The 20,518-nt window shown below is 43.4% G+C and overlaps 2 protein-coding genes and 1 pseudogene across 3 annotated transcripts in view; 1 reads left to right on the plus strand and 2 right to left on the minus strand.

Moving 5' to 3' along the window:
* sgpl1 (sphingosine-1-phosphate lyase 1) overlaps window positions 1-9,992 on the plus strand; it is a 70,840-nt gene extending 60,848 nt beyond the window's left edge. For both annotated transcript variants that reach the window (XM_078530933.1, XM_078530932.1), the window contains exons 12-14: window positions 4,396-4,542; window positions 7,272-7,392; window positions 9,712-9,992. In XM_078530933.1, coding sequence (XP_078387059.1) covers window positions 4,396-4,542; window positions 7,272-7,392; window positions 9,712-9,855 — 412 coding nt within the window. In that variant the 3' untranslated portion in view covers window positions 9,856-9,992. The remainder of the gene's footprint in view (window positions 1-4,395; window positions 4,543-7,271; window positions 7,393-9,711) is intronic.
* Window positions 7,590-7,868, minus strand: LOC144668718 (small ribosomal subunit protein eS28 pseudogene; annotated as a pseudogene).
* A 4,408-nt stretch (window positions 9,993-14,400) lies between the features above and the next one.
* Window positions 14,401-19,874, minus strand: pcbd1 (pterin-4 alpha-carbinolamine dehydratase/dimerization cofactor of hepatocyte nuclear factor 1 alpha). Its single transcript, XM_078530524.1, has 4 exons — window positions 19,869-19,874; window positions 15,747-15,878; window positions 15,553-15,633; window positions 14,401-14,747 (listed from the first exon to the last, which is right to left on the minus strand). The coding sequence occupies exons 1-4, from the start codon at window positions 19,872-19,874 to the stop codon at window positions 14,652-14,654; spliced, it is 315 nt and encodes a 104-aa protein (XP_078386650.1). The 3' UTR covers window positions 14,401-14,651.
* Window positions 19,875-20,518: the final 644 nt, after the last annotated feature.

Raw genomic sequence — 20,518 nt, forward strand, 5'->3', positions numbered from 1 at the left:
ATCCCAAATTGCTTTACTGACGATTAAAGTGTGTAATGTAGGAAAATGCAGCAACTAATTTTGCAAGGCAAGCTCCAACAGCAACAATGTGACCAGATAATTGGTTTCACATAGATTGTTGTTGATGGATTAATATTGGCCAGGAAACCAGGGAGATCTCCCCAGCTCTGCATCAGCACAGTTCCTTGGGATCTTTTATGTCCACCTGAGAGAGCAGTTTAACATCTCATCTGAGGGATTTAAAAAAAATTAATTGACAGGTTGTGGGCTTTGCTGGCTGGGCCAGCATTCATTGCCCATCCCTAGTTGCCCTTGAGAAGGTGGTGGTGAGCTGCCTTCTTGAACCGCTGCAGTCCATGTGGTGTAGGTACACCCACAGTGCTGTTAGGGAGTACCAGGTTTTTGACCCAGCGACAGTAAGGAACGGCGATATATTTCCAAGTCAGGATGGTGGGAAACTCGGAAGGCAACTTCTGGGTGGTGGTGTTCCCATGCATCTGCTGCCTTTGTCCTTCTAGATGGTAGTGGCTGTGGGCTTAGAAGGTGTTGTCTAAGGAGCTTTGGTGAATTCCTGCAGTGCATCTTGTAGATGGTACACACTGCTGCTACTGTGTGTCGGTGGTGGAGGGAGTGAATGTTTGTGGATGTGGTGCCAATCAAGTGGGCAGCTTTGTTCTAGATGGTGTCAAGCTTCTTGAGTATTTTTGAAGCTGCACTCATCCAGGCAAGTGGAGAGCATTCCATCACACTCCTGACTTGTGCCTTGATGGTGAACAGACTTTGGCAAGTCAGGAGGTGAGTTACTTGTCGCAGGATTCCTAGCCTCTGACCTGCTCTTGTAGCACAGTATTTATATGGCTAGTCCAGTTCAGTTTCTGGTCAATGGTAATCCCCAGGATGTTGATAGCAGGGGATTCATTGATGGTAATGCCATTGAACATCAAGGGGCAATGGTTAGAATTCTCTCTTGTTGGAGATGGTCATTGCCTGGCACTTGTGTGGTGCGAATGTTACTTGCCACTTGTCAGCCTAAGCCTGGATATTGTCCAGGTCTTGCTGTATTTGGACATGGACTGCTTCAGTATCTAAGGAATGACAAATGGTGCTGAACATTGTGCAATCATCAGCGAACATCCCCACTTCTGACCTTATGGTGGAAGGAAGGACATTGATAAAGCAGCTGAAGATGTTTCGGTCTAGGACACTACCCTGAGGAACTCCTGCAGTGATATCCTGGAGCGGAGATGACTGACCTCCAACAACCACAACCATCATCCTTTGTGCTAGATATAACTCCGACCAGTGGAGAGTTTTCCCCCTGATTCCCATTGATGCCAGTTTGCTAGGGCTCCTTGATGCCACACTCGGTCAAATGCGGCCTTGAGGTCAAGGGCAGTCACTCTCACCTCACCTCGGGAGTTCAACTCTTTTATCCATGTTTGAACCAAGATGGCACCCTCAACAGTGCAGCACACCCTCAGTACTCCACTAGTGTGTCATCCTGGGTTTGTTCTCTGGGGTGGGACTTGAACTCTCAACCTTCTGACTCAGAGGTGAGAATTCTACTCACTGAGTCAAAAGTGACACACATGTATGAACATAGCAATGTACATAATGTTCATTGGAGGAACAGTGACATCGTTCACCGGTCTGAAATTTGAAAGATAAATACTGCACTGTAGTTAATCCTTTGTATCCCTCAATCCCTTCTCAAACAGAAAGATGGCCAGCAACCTCTTGAGCTTGTTGACATGATTATTCTCCACTGTCTCCCTGTTCCACACATTCTCCAGTCCCTGTAAATAGAAATCTTGGGGCTAAGTAACCCGAAAGGAACTGTACAAAACGCACACAGTTTAAATACAAATCTCAAGTGAGATGGATCAATCTGACTGTTCCGAGATCAGTAATTCCAGAGTGCAGGCATCAACCCATATTTTGAGATTTAGTAACAGCTTTCGGTGACCTAGTGCAGCAAAGAATGAAACTTGAGGCATTCCCACTGAGAGTTGACGATGTACAGAGACCTTTTAATTTTGCTGTATTCATTTTACTCATGAAGTCTCACTTCTAATGCTCGGTGCAACAAAGTGTCCCGGCACTCGCTAATTCAGCCAGTTACTTGGATGTTTCCAAGATTTCACATTGTGAACAGTGTCGTTTAGGTAAAATGCTGTGTTGGTTAAAGGCGCTTATTGCAAGGGTAATGGAATATTAAAGTAGGAAAGTGTTGCTGCAGCTGCACAGAGCCTTGGTCTGATTGCATCTGGAGTACTGTGTACAGTTTTGGTCTCCTTACTTAAGAAATGATATAATTGTATTAGAAGTGGTTCAGTGAAGGTTCATTCGACTAATACCTGGGGTGGAGGGATCATCTTGTGAGGAAAGGTTGAGCAGGTTGGGCTTATATCCATTGGAAGAATTTAAAAAAATGAGAGGAGATCTTATTGAAACACATAAGGGGACTTGACAGGGTGAATGCCGGGAGGATGTTTCCTCTTGTGGGGGAGTTAGAACTAGGGGAACACAGTTTAAACATAAAGGGTCTCTCATTTAAGACTTGAGATAAGGAGAATTTTTTTTTCTGAGGGTCATTAGTCTGTGGATTTCTTTTCACCCAAGAGCAGTGGAGGCTGGGTCATTTAATCTATTCAAGGCTGAGTTAGATAGATTTTTGATTAATAAGGGAGTCAAGGGTTACAGGGGGGGGAGACAGGCAGGAAACTAGAGTTGGGGCCACAATCAGATCAGCCAAGATCTTATGAAAAGATGGAGCAGGCTTGAGGGGCCGAATGGCCTATTCCTGCTCCTAATTCTTGTGTTCTGATGTTTCTGCGTTTTGCTGGAGCTGGCCTTTGGTGCCTGGATGCTTTGGCTTTGAAAATTTCAACAGAGTGGAATAGAGTTCAAATCATCTGGCATTTTATTTTGAACCCGGGGAAAGGAAGGGAATAATTTTTCCTGGCGATACAAAATGTGGGGCCTTTAGTCATTTACAAAAGCAGCCAGGTGCATGGGAACATCACTACCTGGAAGTTCCGTCCAAACCGCACAACATTCTCAGTTGGAAATATATCACCGCTCCTTCACTGTTGCTGGGTCAAAATCCTGGAACTCCCTTCCTAACAGCACTGTGGGTGTACCTACATCGCATGGACTGCAGTGGTTCAAGGTAGTGGCTTACCACCACCATTTTGAAGGCAATTAGGCATGGGCAACAAATGCCCATCCTGGTTCCAGGATTTTGACCCAGTGACAGTGAAGGAATGATGATATAGCTCCAAGTCAGGATGGTGAGTGACTTGCAGGGGAATTTGCAGCTGGGATCTTCCCATCTGTCTGCTGCTTTTGTCCTTCTAGGTGATAGTGGTCACGGGTTTGGAAAGCACTATCGAGTTGTTACAGTGCATCTTGTAGATGGTACACACTGTAACAACTGCACTGGTGGTGGAGGGAGTGAATGTTTAAGATTGTGGAAGGGGTGTGGGTCTGATCAATGGGCTCTTTTGTCCTTGAATGACGTTTATTGAAGGATAAATATTACCAGGGAGAACTCGCCACTCTTCTTCAAAATAGTGGTGCTGTGGGATCTAATACTTCCACCTGAGAAGGCAGATGGGGCCTCCGTTTAACATCTCATCCAAAAGATGGCAGCTCCCTCAGTGCTGCACTCCCTCAGTATTGCATTGGGAGTTTCAGTTCGGATTATGGGATCGTGTTACTGGGGCAACCTTTGACCCCATGACCTGACTCAGGCAAGGAGACGACCTAACACCTAAATTAAAATAATGTATTCCGTAACACTTTGAGCAAGGATATGGTGGATAACGTCAGGTCTTCGCAGTCAAAAGATTCTGCGTAAAATTGTGGCTGGCCCTTGCTGCTAAACTAATGTTTCTAGAAGTTTACAAAGTTGCTAACAGTGATGATCTCTGTCCTCCAGCTCCATCTCATGGCGGAGTTCTGCCATTGACACACGAGAGACTTGACAAAACAAATTGACTCATGGCCTAAAAATAAACCCTCGCAAATACAGTGGATCCAAAATAGAATTTGGGCAAGTTGAAAGAACAGAGTGAGGTATTGAAAGGTGCTGATGGTGTTCGACCCGAGCGGGGAATCCTTGCTTTCAAGAGAGGAGAGGTAGAAATCAAAGAGAAATCTTCTCTCCTAGTTTCCTAAAACATCCAATTCGAAATCTTTGTTCTGACCGACATATTTCTGCATTCTCCCTCTGCCAAGCATTCCGCCATCTAATTCTGCACACTGTGCTGAGAGATGCTTGAGGATATTTGAGGGTGTTTAAAGTTGTTTTCTATCAATGCAAGTTGTTGACACAGGTTTTTTTTTCCCCATGTGCTAAACCATTTCTTGTAATTGTTTTGCATTTTAAAGGTTGAGGAAAATAAAAGAAATTTTCATCTTTGGAAAACCTGAGGTGTCTGTGGTGGCTGTTGGCTCAGAAACATTCGATATTTTCCGTCTATCGAACGCAATGACATCCAAAGGATGGAACCTCAACACCTTGCAATTCCCTTCCAGGTGGGTCACTCTCCCCGTGTAAACTCCATTCACACTGTAAACTCTCCCCGTGTAAACTCCATTCACACTGTAAACTCTCCCCGTGTAAACTCCATTCACACTGTAAACTCTCCCCATGTAAACTCCAGTCACATTGTAAACTTTCCCCGTGTAAACTCCATTCACACTGTAAACTCTCCCCGTGTAAACTCCAGTCACATTGTAAACTTTCCCCGTGTAAACTCCATTCACACTGTAAACTCTCCCCGTGTAAACTCCATTCACACTGTAAACTCTCCCCGTGTAAACTCCATTCACACTGTAAACTCTCCCCGTGTAAACTCCATTCACACTGTAAACTCTCCCCGTGTAAACTCCATTCACACTGTAAACTCTCCCCGTGTAAACTCCATTCACACTAAACTCTCCCCGTGTAAACTCTCCCTGTGTAAACTTCATTCACACTGTAAACTCTCCCTGTGTAAACTCCATTCACACTGTTTCTCAACCCATGGAAATACCATCCTCACTGTCACTCTCCCTGTGTATTCTCCATCCTGTCACTCTCCCCCTGTACACTCCATCTTCATTGTCACTCACCCATGTGTACACTCCATCCTCACTGTCACTCTCTGTATACTCCATTTGTGCTGTGACTTCTCTTAGTTTTTGTTGCCAATGGTGAGGTACAAAAGAGGATGAAATCCTGCTGTCTCCCTCTAAGCCTTAATCATACTTGCTGATCTTCTAAACACAGGATCAGGGTGTCCAAGCAAGGCGTTAGGGATTTGTAGGGATCATTTGAGGAAAAAAATTTGAAAACCACTGCTTTTCAGAGACTGCAGCCCATAAGGTGGTGTGAGTGACTGCCCTTGATATCAATGCAGCCTTTGACCGAGTGTGGCATCAAGGAGCCCTAACAAATTTGAAGTCAATTGGAATCGGGGTGGGGGGAGAAAGCTCTTCACTGGTTGAAATACAGATGACATTCTACCTCAGTGTAGCCAGATCTTTGTTGACTGGCGCAGACATGATGGGCCAAATGGCCTCCTTCTGTGCTGTAAACGTCTATGAGTCTAGCACAAAGGAAGATTGTTGTGGTTGTTGGAGGTCAATCATGTCAGTTCCAGGACATTGCTGTGCTGCAGGAGTTTCTCAGGGTAGTGTCCTCGGCCCAACCATCTACAGCTGCTTCATCAATGACTTTTCCTCCATCATAAGGTCAGAAGTGGGGATGTTCACTGATGACTGGACAGTGTTCATTACCATTTGCGACGACTCAGATATGCAGCAAGTCCATATGCAGCTAGACCTGGACAACATTCAGGCTTGGGCTGATAAGTGGCAAGTGACATTCATGTTGCACAAGTGCCAGGCAATGGCCATCTCCAACAAGAGAGAATCTAACCATCTCTCCTTGACATTCAATGGCTTTACCATTACTGAATCCTCCACTATCAATATCCTGGGGGGGGGGTTACCATTGACCAGAAACTGAACTGGACTAGCCATATAAATACTGTGGCTAAATGACAGGTCAGAGGCGAATCCTGAGATGAGTAACTCACCTCCTGACTCCCCATCATCTGCAAGGCAGAAGTCAGGAGTGTGATGGAATTCCCTGCACTTGCCTGGATGAGTGCAGCTCCAACAACATTCAAGGAGCTCGACACCATCCAGGACAAAGCAGCCTGCTTGATCGGCAATGCGTCCACCAACTGAAGCACTCCCTCCACCACCGATGCCCAGTGGCAGCAGTGTATACTATGTACGAGATGCACTGCAGCAATTCACCAAGGCTCCTTTGACAGTGACTTCCAAATTCTACCACCTAGGAGGACAAGGGCAGCAGATGCATGGGAAAACCACTACCTGCTGCAAATTCCTCTCCAAGCCACTCACCACCCTGACTTGGAATTATATCTCCATTCCTTCACTGTCATTGGATCAAAATCCTGAAACTCCCTTCCTAACAGCAACTTGGGTGTACCTTCATCAGATGGACTGTAGCGGTTCAAGAAGGTGGCCCACTACGCCTTCTCAAGGGCAATTAGCGATGGGCAATAAATGCTGGTCATGCCAGCAGCACCCACATCCCATGAAAGAATAAAAGAAAATCCAGACTGACACTTCAGTGCAGTACTGAGGGAGCACTGCACTGTTGGAGATGCCGTCTTTTGCATGAGACATTAAACCTGTTCCCCCTCAAGTGGATGTAAAATATGTCATGGCTCTGTTCAAGGAAGAGGTGTTCCCCATGGTGTCCTGGAAAATCCTTATTTCTCAACCTACCTTTGTTAAACAGATTAACTGAACATCTGCCTCATTGCTGTTGGTGGGAACTTGCTGTGTGCAAATTGGCTACAACAGTGACTACACTTCAAAAAAGTATTTCATTGACTGTAATGTGCATTAGGGCCTCCTGAGATCCAGAAGGTGCTCTATGAATGCAAATTCTTTTTTTATGAGAGAGCTGTGTTCATTCCTCCCAACAGTTTCAGTTGCAGTCATTTCCTGCAGTTAGGATGTTACTTGAAAGCACTCTGCCTTACTGACACAAATAAAAATATCTTTACTTAGTGACTACTTGTTTGCTAGATAGTAGAAATAGAAACAGGAGGGGAGACGTAATCAATGTCTCACGCCCCCCCCACTCTTAGCCGAGTTACTGCAACATGGAAAATTGATGAACAAAAACCAATTAGGTGTGTCCTTGCTGCTGTTAACCAAGATTACCTCTTCCCTTTCAGCATTCACATATGTGTGACACTTCTGCATACCAGGAATGGAGTGGCTGACAAGTTTGTTGAGGATCTGCGTCAAAGTGTGGCTGAAATAATGAAGAATCCTGATGAGAAAACCACTGGCAGGGTAAGTGTACAGTTACGACTTAGGAGGGAGGGGGTGCAGTCTTTTGCAGAAAAGTCTTGGACAATGACTTGCATTTATATAGCGCTTTTAACATAAGTATTGCTGAAGGAAGAGACATGCTGTTGAAACTTTTCATTTCTTTTTTTGCTTATTTATAATGTTTATTGTCCCATTTTGTCAAAAAAGCAGAAATCGTCCATAACCAATCACTTCGAAAGCGGCTTCTGCTGGCATCAGTTTTGACTATTCGTTATTATAACCTTCTTGCTTTACGTTCAGATTCCAAAAGTGTGAGCACATCTCCCTCACGGACCGGTCCTTTCACATTTCGAATGATGGATCGGTTGCTGTCATCCATAAATTCCACACGGACCTGAGTACACTGTCCCTGGGATCCTGTCCTTCCAAGAACTTTAGTAACCCGGGGCCAGTTTGATGGTCTGAGTCCGTGGACCCTCCATGATGGTGGTGGCGGTGGAAAAGCTTGAAACTTTTCATCTTGCTCTCATCAGGACAGATGCAAGAATGTCAAATTTCAAAGCGAGCAACAAGTATAAATTGCTGCTTCTTTTGAAATTGGGCATTCTTGCATCTGTCCTGAGTATAAGAGTGAAAAGCTTTGACAGCATGTCTCCTTTTTCAGCAATACTCAAGTTTTGTTCTGTTTGTTTTTAACATAGTAAAATTCTCCAAAGTGGTTCACAGGCGTGTTAGACCATAACAGTGACACACAAGGAGATACTGGGATTGGGTGATGTAAAGCGTAGTCCAACAGATAGGTTTTAAGGAATGTCTTAAAGGAGGAAGGGTTTAGGGCAGGAATTCTGGAGCTTAAACGAATTTCATTTCTCCATTGTGAAGGAATCTAGGACATCAATACCTTTCACTATCCATTGCCTTCAGCTGTCAACCTCTGGAGCCTGAAACCCTCATCCTTTCCAATCTTCATATCCCACTGGTTTGACCAGACTTCCATTTGCCTGTTCCAATATTGCCGCTTTTGATTCAGCATCCATAGTTTTTATTCAACATCTGTAAAGCATCTTGGGACGTTTCACTACATCTTAAAATTTAAGTTTCAACTTATTTCACCCTCGTTCATACTTATTAGACACACCTGGGTTTAAATAACCTGCAAATTTTAGTTACTTTCACTTTTTTTTCTCCAAAAAGTGCATTAAAAGATAGAGATAATGCAAAAGAGTCTCAGTGTAAATAAATTAAAAACCTCAAAATTGCAATTTAAAGACCGGAAAAATGAAATTGCGTTCTGCTGACCATGAAAAATCCAGTTGCAATGTTGAGGGGACTAAGAACAAGTGTTATCGGTGGACAGGTGCATTTGCAAGTTGGGACAGAGATTCATTCGGGTGCAGGGTGATGATTGGATGCAAGGGATCAAGGAGGCTCGGGTGTTATTGTAATGAGGTGCGTAACCTCACTCGTGCCCAAACTCCTACGATTCTTTAAATATATGCAGTATTTTGGTACCTGATTTACAGGTGTGTCTGGTAGCAACTGCAAGGGGACTGACATCAGAATAAATTAGCTGTAAGGAAGCAACACTGCATTTTCTGCAGTTGTCAAACTGCCTCTATCCTAATGCGCAGCAGTCTCGTTCACCCATTTCTGTGCTCACTGACCCACATCAGCTCCTGATCTGGCAAGACTTCAGTTTTAAAGTTTCCATTCTCATTTCCAAATCCCTCCATGGCCTTACCCCTCCCCATCTCTGTAATTTTCTTCAGCCCTATGACCCTCCAGTTTTAACCCCTTGCTCATCATCAGTTTTCATCACTTCTCCAGTGGTGGGCCATGGCTTCGGTTGTCTGAGCTCTGGAATTCCCACCCTAAACCTCTCTTCATCTCTTTCTTTCTTTTTGACCTACCTTTTTGACCAAGCTCTGGTCATCTGTCCTAATGTGGCTCGGTGTCACATTTTGTTTGATAATCGCTCCTGTGAAGCATCCTGGGACATTTTACTTCATAAAAAGTGCTATATAAATGCAAGTTGTTGTTTGCCATGGACACTAGGTTGTTGTTTGCCATGGACACTAGGTTGTTGTTTGCCATGGACACAGGTTGTTGTTTGCCATGGACACTAGGTTGTTGTTTGCCATGGACACTAGGTTGTTGTTTGCCATGGACACAGGTTGTTGTTTGCCATGGACACAGGTTGTTGTTTGCCATGGACACAGGTTGTTGTTTGTCATGGACACAAGGTTGGAGTCGATCAACCAAATCCACTTGAGTGGATTATTTGGCTTGACAGGGTCACGTGTAAGACATGTCCTGATTTTATCTCTCCTCCCTCTCCAGGGTGCTATATATGGCATGGCGCAGTCAATTCCTGATCGTTCTATGGTGACGGAGATATCGCATGGATTCCTAGACTGTCTCTACAGTACCGAGCTCCCCAACATTGAGAAAAATCACATGAATGGAGCCTCAGCACAGCACTGAAACACGTAGAAATAAGTTTTTAAAAAGGAAATAAAAATCATGTATTGGGTGGCAGGAAGAAACTTTGGAACGCAATCTAGCAGGTCTGAGGTGTTGAGAATCCAATTCTCTTCTGTGATTTTTTGCAGACAATGGAAATGTGGGAAAATGCAATCTGATGTACTGGGGAATGTTGTCAGTGATTTTTATACCACTTTCAAATCCCCAAAGTTTTTTCTTTGTACTTTTTAAAAAGTTTTATCCCCAATATCACATCTTTCGCAAATGTTGTGAAGTCAAAACTTTTTTAAAAAATTCACAGAATTTTGAGCAGTTTTCCAGTAAAATGATTGAGTTTTTCCCTGAAATTGATTGATTGGAGATTCAGCAGCAAGTGCTAATTCACCTCGATGCCTTCCTGCTTTAATTCTTTTATTTCAAAGAAATGTTTTATTTTGGCAGAATCTTTCTCAAAGGAGTGAAACAGTTCATGGATTAGAAGCTGCTGCTGCTACTGATCTCTCTGAATGGAGAATTGTGATAACTGCGCCGGGAGCAGGTTAGTGCTTGGAGCAGCTGGGATATCAAGTTATTTGACGCTGCCGCCAGGGGGATGGGAGGGAGTGGTGAACACTTGCAGACCACATAGATCACGCAGGTGACCCCCCCCCTCCCCTCCCCCCCTCCCCCTTCAATGCCGTCCTGGGTGCTGGTCAGCTTCTGGCTCCATTCCATGCACACCCGAGTTGTGGGTGGTAAGGCAGCAGAAAATTGAGACTGTTAGAAGGACCGTTATCTTGTGAATCAGCGAGGAAGGTAGGAGAAGGGGGTTTTGATTTCTGAATTCACATATGCGATCAAGCATAACCATCAGGCTTTAAGCCTTGGCCTGATGAATGAAAGTTGAGGGTTTCACTGCCTCAAGTCATTTGGGCGCTTTTCAAAAGACCTTTAGTTGCTCCCAGCTAACATAAGACGGTTTTAAACCCAAACTAATTGTGGTTATAATCATTTACAGACAGGAGACCTTTCCTATGTGCTGCCATAGGAATTACTTGCAGGATTTTAAAAAAAAATTGCTGTGCAACTTTTTTTTTTGATTTGTTTGAAATAATCAAATATTATGACACAGATGATTTAAAAAAACACCTGGATTGCTCCTCTGAGACTCTGCAAATTAAACTCAATTGCACATTTTTGTGCTGAAGTGCTCATTCCATTGTTGAAATTGACGGTTGAATTACTTCAAATTGTGTGTTTCTGTCTTTGTGTTTCAGTTATATTAGTGTCAGTGTTTTGGATTCTTTGTTGCTCCACCACTAACAAAATCTAAGGCCTTGTGTGGCGATTGGTGATGCTCTGAAATTATATGTACTGTAACAAGTGTTCATACAGCGACCTCTCTATGCAGGAGTTGCACACCAGTGCACACTTTACAAGGGAGCGCTTGTGAATAATTACGTTGTGATTTTAATGGTACTTCAATGCTATCTTTAAACCCATTACTGATTCTTACTAATCCTGAGATCCTTGAATACAATCCTTTGTTATCCGGGCTCTTTGTACACACAACAGTAAATGCTGTTGTGCGTCAGTTACCTTTCAAGCCTCAAAATTAATTGACTTGCCAATGAACCACTCTTACTTACCAATTTCGCCTTTATTTTTTGGGTCCTCCAAATTGGTGCTCACAGGGTTAGTCTCTTTATTTGGGGAACTTGAATATGTAAACTTGTACAAGCCTGAATCTCGGAAATGCCCTCTCGATTTGAGCTGTGACATGCTGGCAATGTCCTAAACTGTAAATGGGCACCCACTTGGCAAAACGGATGAACTGTGCAACATTGCTGGCAACTTCCAATTATTGCACATTACCCTAAAGAAGCTTTGTAACAGAGGGGAAGTAAAGTGAAGAAAAATTGAGAGAGAGAGAGACTGTTCTCTGCTCCTTCTTGCTCAGAGTACCTGGAGTAACACTGAGAATGAATGTGTTCCCCAGCAGTTGATGGAAAGTGGTATCATACTGAGGCTGGTACATTGAAATAATGTGTTCAGCACTGCGCTCCCACTGGCTCAACATGGTTTTAAACCAGTCTGACCAGGTTTCCATAATGACGTGAAGGGCTGCATTTCATACTGTCTTAATAACTTTAGCATTTGCAAAAAGATTTGTGCACAATTTTCTGACTTTTGATAGGAAGTCCCCTACCTTTCTTAAAAAAAAACTTTCTAAAATCAATACAAAAACAGAATTACCTGGAAAAACTCAGCAGGTCTGGCAGCATCGGTGGAGAAGAAATCAGTTAACGTTTCGACTCGAAACGTCAACTGATTTCTTCTCCACCGATGCTGCCAGACCTGCTGAGTTTTTCCAGGTAATTCTGTTTTTGTTTTGGATTTCCAGCATCCGCAGTAGCTTTTAGCTTTTTGTAAAATCAATGTTTGCCAAGGTTCTCCCCCCCTCCATCTTTTGCTCTTAAGAGAATATAAACCCATTCCATTTGCTACATTTCTGTTTGTACAAAGCAGACGGAAATTGTTCTGTGACCACCCTTTAGTTGGTTCTGGAACCTCTTACACAGTCTGAAGAAATAACTGGGCCCCGCTTCTGGTGTACATTCTCATTATGAAGAGGAAATGGCACAAAGATTTGTTGGAGTTTACAAGCTGGGCGTAAACTTCTGTTAGTTTCCCCGTACCCTTTCTGGTTTTGATGAAGGCTATTTTTCTCCCTGCTGCACCACACATTTCAAAAGGGGGAAGAGATACAGTCCCAGGAGTGATCTTTGATTTACTTTAAATAAGCAACTAGGCTACAATAAGGCAAGACCTTTTGTCCCCTTTGCAATGCTTCAAACCCACTCCCGTTCCCACATTCCTTCCGTAGCAGAGTTGTGTGTTGGGTGGTCCTAGTGTCTGTGGTACAGGTATTTTTTTTGAGAAGTATCTTGAAAGTTACAGAGCTCTACCAGGCCAGACAGTTAGCCAATGTGAGGGCAGTATTTTAATTGTCAGTTTACTAGCTGGAACTGTTCCGGACCAAGCTTGTATGTATTGTGAAGTTTATAGTTAGCCCTCTGGGAGGGGATTTCCCAAGCTGGGTTATTTGTACCTGAACAAACCCTGCACCTTTGCATTACTAGTGTGCAAAATGATCTGAATTAATTCACTGTATTATGTATTAACACATTTGTAATTGAGATTTGGTAATAAACTTAATTTGTTAAAACTGTCAGTGTAGTTTGTCTCTTTTATAAATACCTTCATGTTGTCCGTTTCCCTTCCCTGTAAGTGCATTCACTCTGGATTGTTCATTTGTCACCCCTCTTCTTGAACTCTGCTCTTGTTTAAAAGTTGTTCATCCCTAACATCATCCAGTTGTGATGAAAGGTCACAGACCTGAAACACTGAACTCTGTTTCTCTCTTCACAGGTGCTGCCAGATCTTTTCTGTTTTTGTTTCACAGCCTGGTCAGCTCAGTTGGTAGGTAATGGAGCTCTTAATCCCAGGGTCATTGTTTAGAGAGTGCAGAAAAGATTCAGGAGAAGGTGCCAGGGATAAGGAACTTCAGATACGTAGCTAGATTGGAGAAGTTGTGACTGTTCTCCTTGAAGAGAAGGCTGAGAGAGGGGTTTGGACAGAGTTGATAGAGAAAAACTGTTCAAAATTAATGGAAGGATCGAGAACAAGGCGGCCCAGATTTCTGATAATTGGCAAAAGAGGCAATGGCGACAGGAAAAACTTGTTCAGGCAGTACATAGTTAGGATCTGGAATGCAGTGCCTGAGAGTGGTAGAGACAGATTCAATCAAGGCATTCAAGAGGGAATTGGATTGGTTTCTGAAAAGGAAGAAGGTGGCAGGACTACAGGGAGAAGGCAGGGGAATGGCACTAGGTGAATTGCTCTGATGGAGAGCTGGCGCAGACATGACAGGCCAAATGGTGCCTCCTGGGCTGTAACAATTGTGATTCTGCTTCAGATTTCCAGCATCTGTAGTATTTCACTTTGGTATGCTTGTGTGTGATGGACTCTACCTTGTGACTTCAAGCCGCGACACAGATCTGATCATAATTCATTCCACCAATGGTGTCCATGTCTTCAGCTGCCAAGGCCTAAGCGCTGAAACTCAGCCCCTAAACACGCTCTTTCCTCCTTTTATGATGTTCCTTAAAACCTCTTTAACCAAGCTTTTGCTCATCTATCCCAACAACTCCTTAGGTGACTTGATGTAAAACTCTATCTGATGGTGGCTCCTGTGAGGCACCTTAGGATGTTTGACTATGTTATAGGTGCTATACAAGTTGTTGTTGATAAAGCTGCCAGAGCAGTGTCATTTAAACATACTCATACAACAATGGGGTGGGGGGTGGGGGGTGGCTACAGTGCTGGGATTAACAGTGCCACAGTGATGGGATGTGTCCCAGAAGATTTTAGAAGGGGCACCCAAGGTAATAAACCAGAGTTTGCCTGATCTTCCATTTGTGTTGGTGAGGCTTCTGAATTCTCAGCAGCAAATCTGCTGTCCAGTTGTAAGATCGTTTACAATTTGGGAGTTAGTTACTCTTGGATTATATCGATTTGCATTTTATTTGCAAGGCACATTTTTGCACACAGTATGTACATTCATATGGCAACATGTAAACCAGCTCTGTTCAACTCAATTTAAATATAATCATTCTAGTTTAATATGCAGTAAGTTTCAAACGTACTGCCGGCCTTTGAAATGTTTGAAGAGCGCACAAGCTCTGTTTTGGAATAAATCTCTGATTACACACCAGTTAATTTGGTACCAGTAACCATGGACATGTCTTTGGATTTCAATGAGAAACCACAGCTTCTTCAGTAAAGGTAGCCAGCTTAATATCACGCTCAGACAGCCCTCCACAGTCATGTGTACTCAGCGTAATATGGACCTGTGAAGATAAAATGATGCCGGTGAGATGGTTACCCTCTCTAACTTCTCCAATTGGGGGATTCCGTGTTTGGAGGCTCCTTGCCTAGTCCATGCAATAAATGAAGACTCAGTGGATTGCCTTGGAGTTTTGAAGTCAATGACAAGGATGATAAAGGTTGTCATGGTGTGAATTGGGCAACTATCTTTTAATGTGATAACTATCAGGACACTCTGTTTTAGTGATTTTGGAGGGGTAAATATTGACCAGATTCCCCCTGGACAGAATTCCTCCCATTCTTCTTCGAAATAGTGCCACAGGAACTTTTACATCCACCTTAGAGCGCAGACAGGTCCTCTGTTTAACACCTGGTTTGAAAGATAGCACCTCTGACTGTGCAGCACTCCCTCAGCGTTGCACTGGGAATATGAGCCAAGATTTTGCACTCAGGTTTTTAGGATGGGGCTTGAATCTACAACTTTTGGAGTCAAAGGCAAGAGCGCTACCCACCAAGCCACGGCTAGCACCGCACATTCTCTGTATTCATAAAAATGTACATGTAATTGCCAATTAAATTATTTGTGTACATTTTATCCACATTGATGAGGGAGTGCATACATCATTTTTTTTACACCAGGGCAGGTAGTGTCCCGATTCCAACCTAACCCATTGAGTAGGAATGGGCAGGTTCAGGTCCGTTACTGTAGGAGCTTTCTGTATTTCCTAGATGACAGTGAGTACATTCGTTAAAGATTTTGACTCCGAAGCACTTTGGGGTGTCCGAAGGCTGTGAAAGGTGCTATATAAATGCAAGTTCTTACTTTACCTTATTATAAACGTTAAACCACTCTGGGTGATGATCCATTTTCTCTGCTTGTAACGCCACTCTCGTCATGAAACCAAAAGCCTTTTGGGGGAAAAAAAAAAATTAGGAAACTAGATTTACTGCAAAAAACAGTTCCCTCGCATTTTGTCTCTGATTTTTTTTTATTGTGCAATGGAGGTTTTAGAAATCCTGACCTGGTTAAAGTTTTTAAAGACAAACTCTTTATAAATTGCATCTCTTCCTTCGACTTCACTCCAGCCGACTGCTCGGAGGTTGGGAAGCAGTTGCTCACGTTGTTCAGCACTCAGTCTGTGTGCCTTTCCTGCCTAAGAAAGCAAAAAAAAGTCTTTAGGCTCCAGTAATATCAGTATCAAACCAACTCCTGCCTGCCATGTTTACCAACAAAACAGTGACTGCAAAATCTAATCCACCGACAGTAGAGTTTGCCCCAGTGTCCTGCGGCCAATATTTAGGAACATAGGGAATGGGAGCAGGAGTAGCCCAAGTGGCCCCTCAAGCCTGCTCTGCCATTCAATTAGATCAGGGCTGATCTTCTACCTCTGCCATTTTCCCACACAATCCCCATATTCCTTGATGTCTTTAATATCTAGAAATCTATCAATCTCCGCCTAGAACATATTCAATGACTCAGCCTCCACAGCCTTCTGGGGTAGAGAATTCCACTACTCTCAGTGAAAAAATGGCTTGCCCCTTAGAGGGAGACGGAGTCCCCCGGTTCTAGATGCCCCAGCCAGGGCAAACGTCCTGCATCTACTTTGTCGAGCACTGCAAGAATTTTTATGTTTCAAAGAGATCGCCTCTCATTCTTCTAAACTCTAGAGAATACAGGCCCAGTCTCCTCATGAGACAATCCCACCATCCCAGGGATCAGTCTGGTGAACCTTTGTTGCACTCCCTCTATGGCCAGTATATCCTTCCTTAGGCAAGGAGACCAAAACTGTACATGGCACTCCAGGTGTGTTCTCACCAAGGCAGTGCACAGTTGCAGCAAAACATCTTTACTCCTGTACTCAAATCCTCTTGCAATAATGGCCAACATACTATTTGCCTTTCTAATTGCTTGCTGCTCCTGCATATTAGCTTTCAGTGACTCATGAACAAGGACACCCAGGTCCCTTTGGACACCAACACTTCCCAACCTCTCACCATTTATAAAATACTCTGCATTTCTGTTTTCCCTACCTAAATGGATGACTTCGCATTTTTCCACATTATATTCCATCTGCCATGTTCTTAAATCCCCCTGTGAAGCCTCTTTGCATTTTCTTCAAAATTCATTCTTATCCAGTGACGTGTCATCAGCAAACTTGGAAATATTACATTTAGTCCCCACATCCAAATCATTGACATAGGTTGTGAAAAGCTGGGATCCACGCAGGACTGTCCCTAGGGGTGGGGGCACAGGTCCTGGGGAAAATCATATTGTGTGGTCCCCCCTGTAATATTTTTGGACAAGTTTCCTCTGATGGCTGAGCCCCTGAGCGCGTGTGTGTGTGAAAAGGAGCAGCAGCATCCCAGCTACCGAGCACTCAGGTACAAGCACTTACTGCACTACTGACTGTGATAACTGTGTCGCCTGTAAAACTACACCTTGCTTCCAAGGCTGAGCATAATTGTTGTCTCTGCTTTTGTTAAGGTGAAATCCATGATCTCGATGGGATTCCGTTAGAACATTTTTACTAACACACCCCACACCCCAACTGGAGAAAACTTTAAGGCCGGAATTTTCCAACCCCTCACGCCAGTGGGATCTTCCGGTCCCGCCGATGTGAACGGAGAATTCAATGGCTCGCCGGCCCCACCTGGGGGAGGTTGCTGGAATATTCCGGCCGAAATGCCGGAGTGAGGACATTCACTGCGTTCAACTTCTTAAAAAAATTACAAAAACGATGCTAGAAAATTATTCGACTTTTAAAAATAAATGACTGCCCATCTTCCAACGCTTTGCAAATGTTAGTTGCAAATGCGTACTGAAAGAAAAATAAAACAAGAAGCAGAGGGTTTAAATTGCCCTGGACTGAAAATAAACACAGCCAGTGAGTGACTGACCCTGCAGGTCGGACGCTATGTGGTATGTGCCTGCTTTAAAGACGTTAACTAATTCGGACTAGTTCATCTTGCCCCTCTGCGGTGAACGACAGTTGGAATTAAATCAGCTTCGCTGAGGTCAACGCTGTGAATCCAAAGGTGAAGGATGGTGCTGAGCCCGCCCCATGCTTTACATCTGGCCACTGATGTCCGAGCGCGGGGCCCAGGGTGGTTGCCCCGATTCGCTGTGCCCTCGGGATGGCTCTGGCCCCGGGATAGGGAGAGCTGGGGTATTGAAGATGAAAAGCTTCTATCTTCCCAATGTTTAATTGGAGGACACTGGGACTTGTATTGTGAGACTGCAGGGGATGGAACATCACATCTCTTCAGAGTAATTCATTGTATGTTGCATAAACGAAAGATGTGGCAGGATACTAACTAAATGCCAATCTTTGGGTGGTCAATCTTTGGAATTCTCTACCCCCAGACAGCTATGGAGGGTCAGTCAGTGAGTATGTTCAAAGTAGACGTCAATAGATTTCTAGATACCGATGATATTAAGAGATACGAGGATAGTGCGGGAAGATGGCGTTGAGGTAGAAAATCAGCCATGATCTAGTTAAATGGCGGAGCAGGCTCCAGGGTCTGAATGGCCTACTCCTGCTCATATGTTCCAAACACTGATCTCTGCAGTACCCCACTTGTCACAGCCTGCCAACCTGAGAATGACCCGTTATCCCTACTGTTTTCTGTCTGTCAACCAATTCTCAATCCATGCCAATATATTACCCCAAATCCCATGCATTCTAATTTTGCTTACTAACCAAGGTGTGGGGCCTTATTGAAAGCCTTCTGAAAATCCGAATACATCACATCCACCGGTTCCCCCCTTATCTATTCAAATACAAATCAAAAAACTTCAACAGGTGTGTCAAACATGATTTCCCTTTCATAAATCCATATTGACTCTGACCAATCCTTGCATTGTTTTCTCAGTGTTCAGTTATCACATCCTTTATAATATATTCTAGCATTTTCCCTACTACTGTCAGGCTACAGGTCTGTAGTTTCCCGTTTCCTCTCTCCCTCCTTTCTGATACAGAGGGGCTACATTTGCTATCTTCCAATCTGCAGGAACTGTTCCAAAATCTATAGAATTTTGAAAGATCACCACCAATGCATCCACTATCTCTACAGTCACCTCTTTCAACACTCTGGGATGTAGAATAAGCGCTCCAGGGGATTTATCAACTTTCCGTCCCATTAATTTCCCCAGTACTACTTTTTATCCTATTACTAATTTATTTCAGTTCCTCATTTCTGCTACTCCCTTGGTTCATTTCTGGGAGGTTTTTTTGTATCTTCCTCCTTGAAGGCAGACACAAAGTATTTGTTTAATTTCTCTTGTCATTTCCTTATTCCCCATTATAAATTCTCCTGTAATGGGCCCACATTTGTCTTGGCTACGAATCTACAGGCTTACAATTTTTTTGGCAACTTTATATGCCTCTTCCTTTGATTTAATATAATCTTTAACTTCTCCTGTTAGCCACAGTTGGATCGCTTTTCTTGTTGGGTTTTTGTGCCTCAGAGGAATGTATGCTTGTTGCAAACCATGTATTAATTCTTTAAATGCTAGCCATTGTCTATCTACCATCATACCAATTATTGTAGTTTCCCAATCCACCACAGCCAACTGGCACCTCATACCTTCATAGTTTCCTTTGTTTAGATTTAAGACCCTAATTTTGTATTGAACTACATCACTTTCAAACATAATGTAAAATTCTATCCTATTATGGTCACTCTTCCCTAACGGCTCCTTTATGACGAGATTATTAGTGAGCCCTTGTTAATAGGATCCAAGCCGGTTGGTGACGCCAAGAACAAGACACAGAACTTTTCTTTATTGAGAGAGTTTATTGACTTGTTTGGTCGTGCAGTTCTCCTCCTGCACAACCCAGTGTCCCAGCAATCCCCTATTTTCGTGCTCAAAGGCAATTAATACCCATCACCTGTTTTTCTTAACTGCAACAATGTAATTGACATTAACAAACCTTGATGTAATTTATAAGACATGGTCAGTCCTTCCTCATTGCACAATAATAGATCTAAAATAGCCCATTCTCCAGTTGGTTCCTCAACAAACCGTTACAGAAAACCATCTTGTATGCATTCCAGGAATTCGTCCTCCACAGCATTAGTTTGGTTTACCAAATCTATATGTAGATTGAAATTGTCCATAATTACTGTATTACCCTTGTTACCTGCATGCCTAATCTCCTGATTTATACCGTGCCCTACATTACCACCACTGGTGCCTATTGCCACTATTGGTGGCCTAGATACAAGTCCCACAAATGTTTGCTGCCCCTTGCTGTATTTTAGTTCCACCCAAACTGATTCTATATCTTAATCTTCTGATCTAAGATCCTCTCTCCCTAATGTACTGATCTCATCCTTTATTAATAGTGCCTAATTTTCCTATTTGTCTACCCTTCCCAAATGTCCAATACTCTTAAACATTCAGTTCCCAACCTTGGTCACCCTGCAGCCATGTCTCCGTAATGGCAATTAGATCATATGGATTTAATTCTATTTGTGCCGTCAATTCATCTACCTAGTTGCGATGCTCGTGCATTTTGCTTTTTTAACATTTTAATGTAATTTGATCTGTTCCTGGCCTTTGCTTCTGCTACTTTCCAATTTTGCTCACTACTTTTCTTCCTACCATTACCAGCTTTCTCTCCCAACTGAATTCCCTCTCTGGTGCCCATCCTTCTGCTAAGCTAGTTTAAACCCTCCCCAACAACCCTAGCACATCTCCCAGTGAGGATTTTTGAGAGAGGGAGAGTGAGTGCGCATGAGAGAGTGTGCGTGTATGTGAGCGAGAGAGAGAAAGACACAAATAACTTCC

Source organism: Cetorhinus maximus, chromosome 27 (assembly GCF_964194155.1).
Source record: "Cetorhinus maximus chromosome 27, sCetMax3.hap1.1, whole genome shotgun sequence".
Taxonomy (NCBI): Eukaryota; Metazoa; Chordata; class Chondrichthyes; order Lamniformes; family Cetorhinidae; genus Cetorhinus; species Cetorhinus maximus.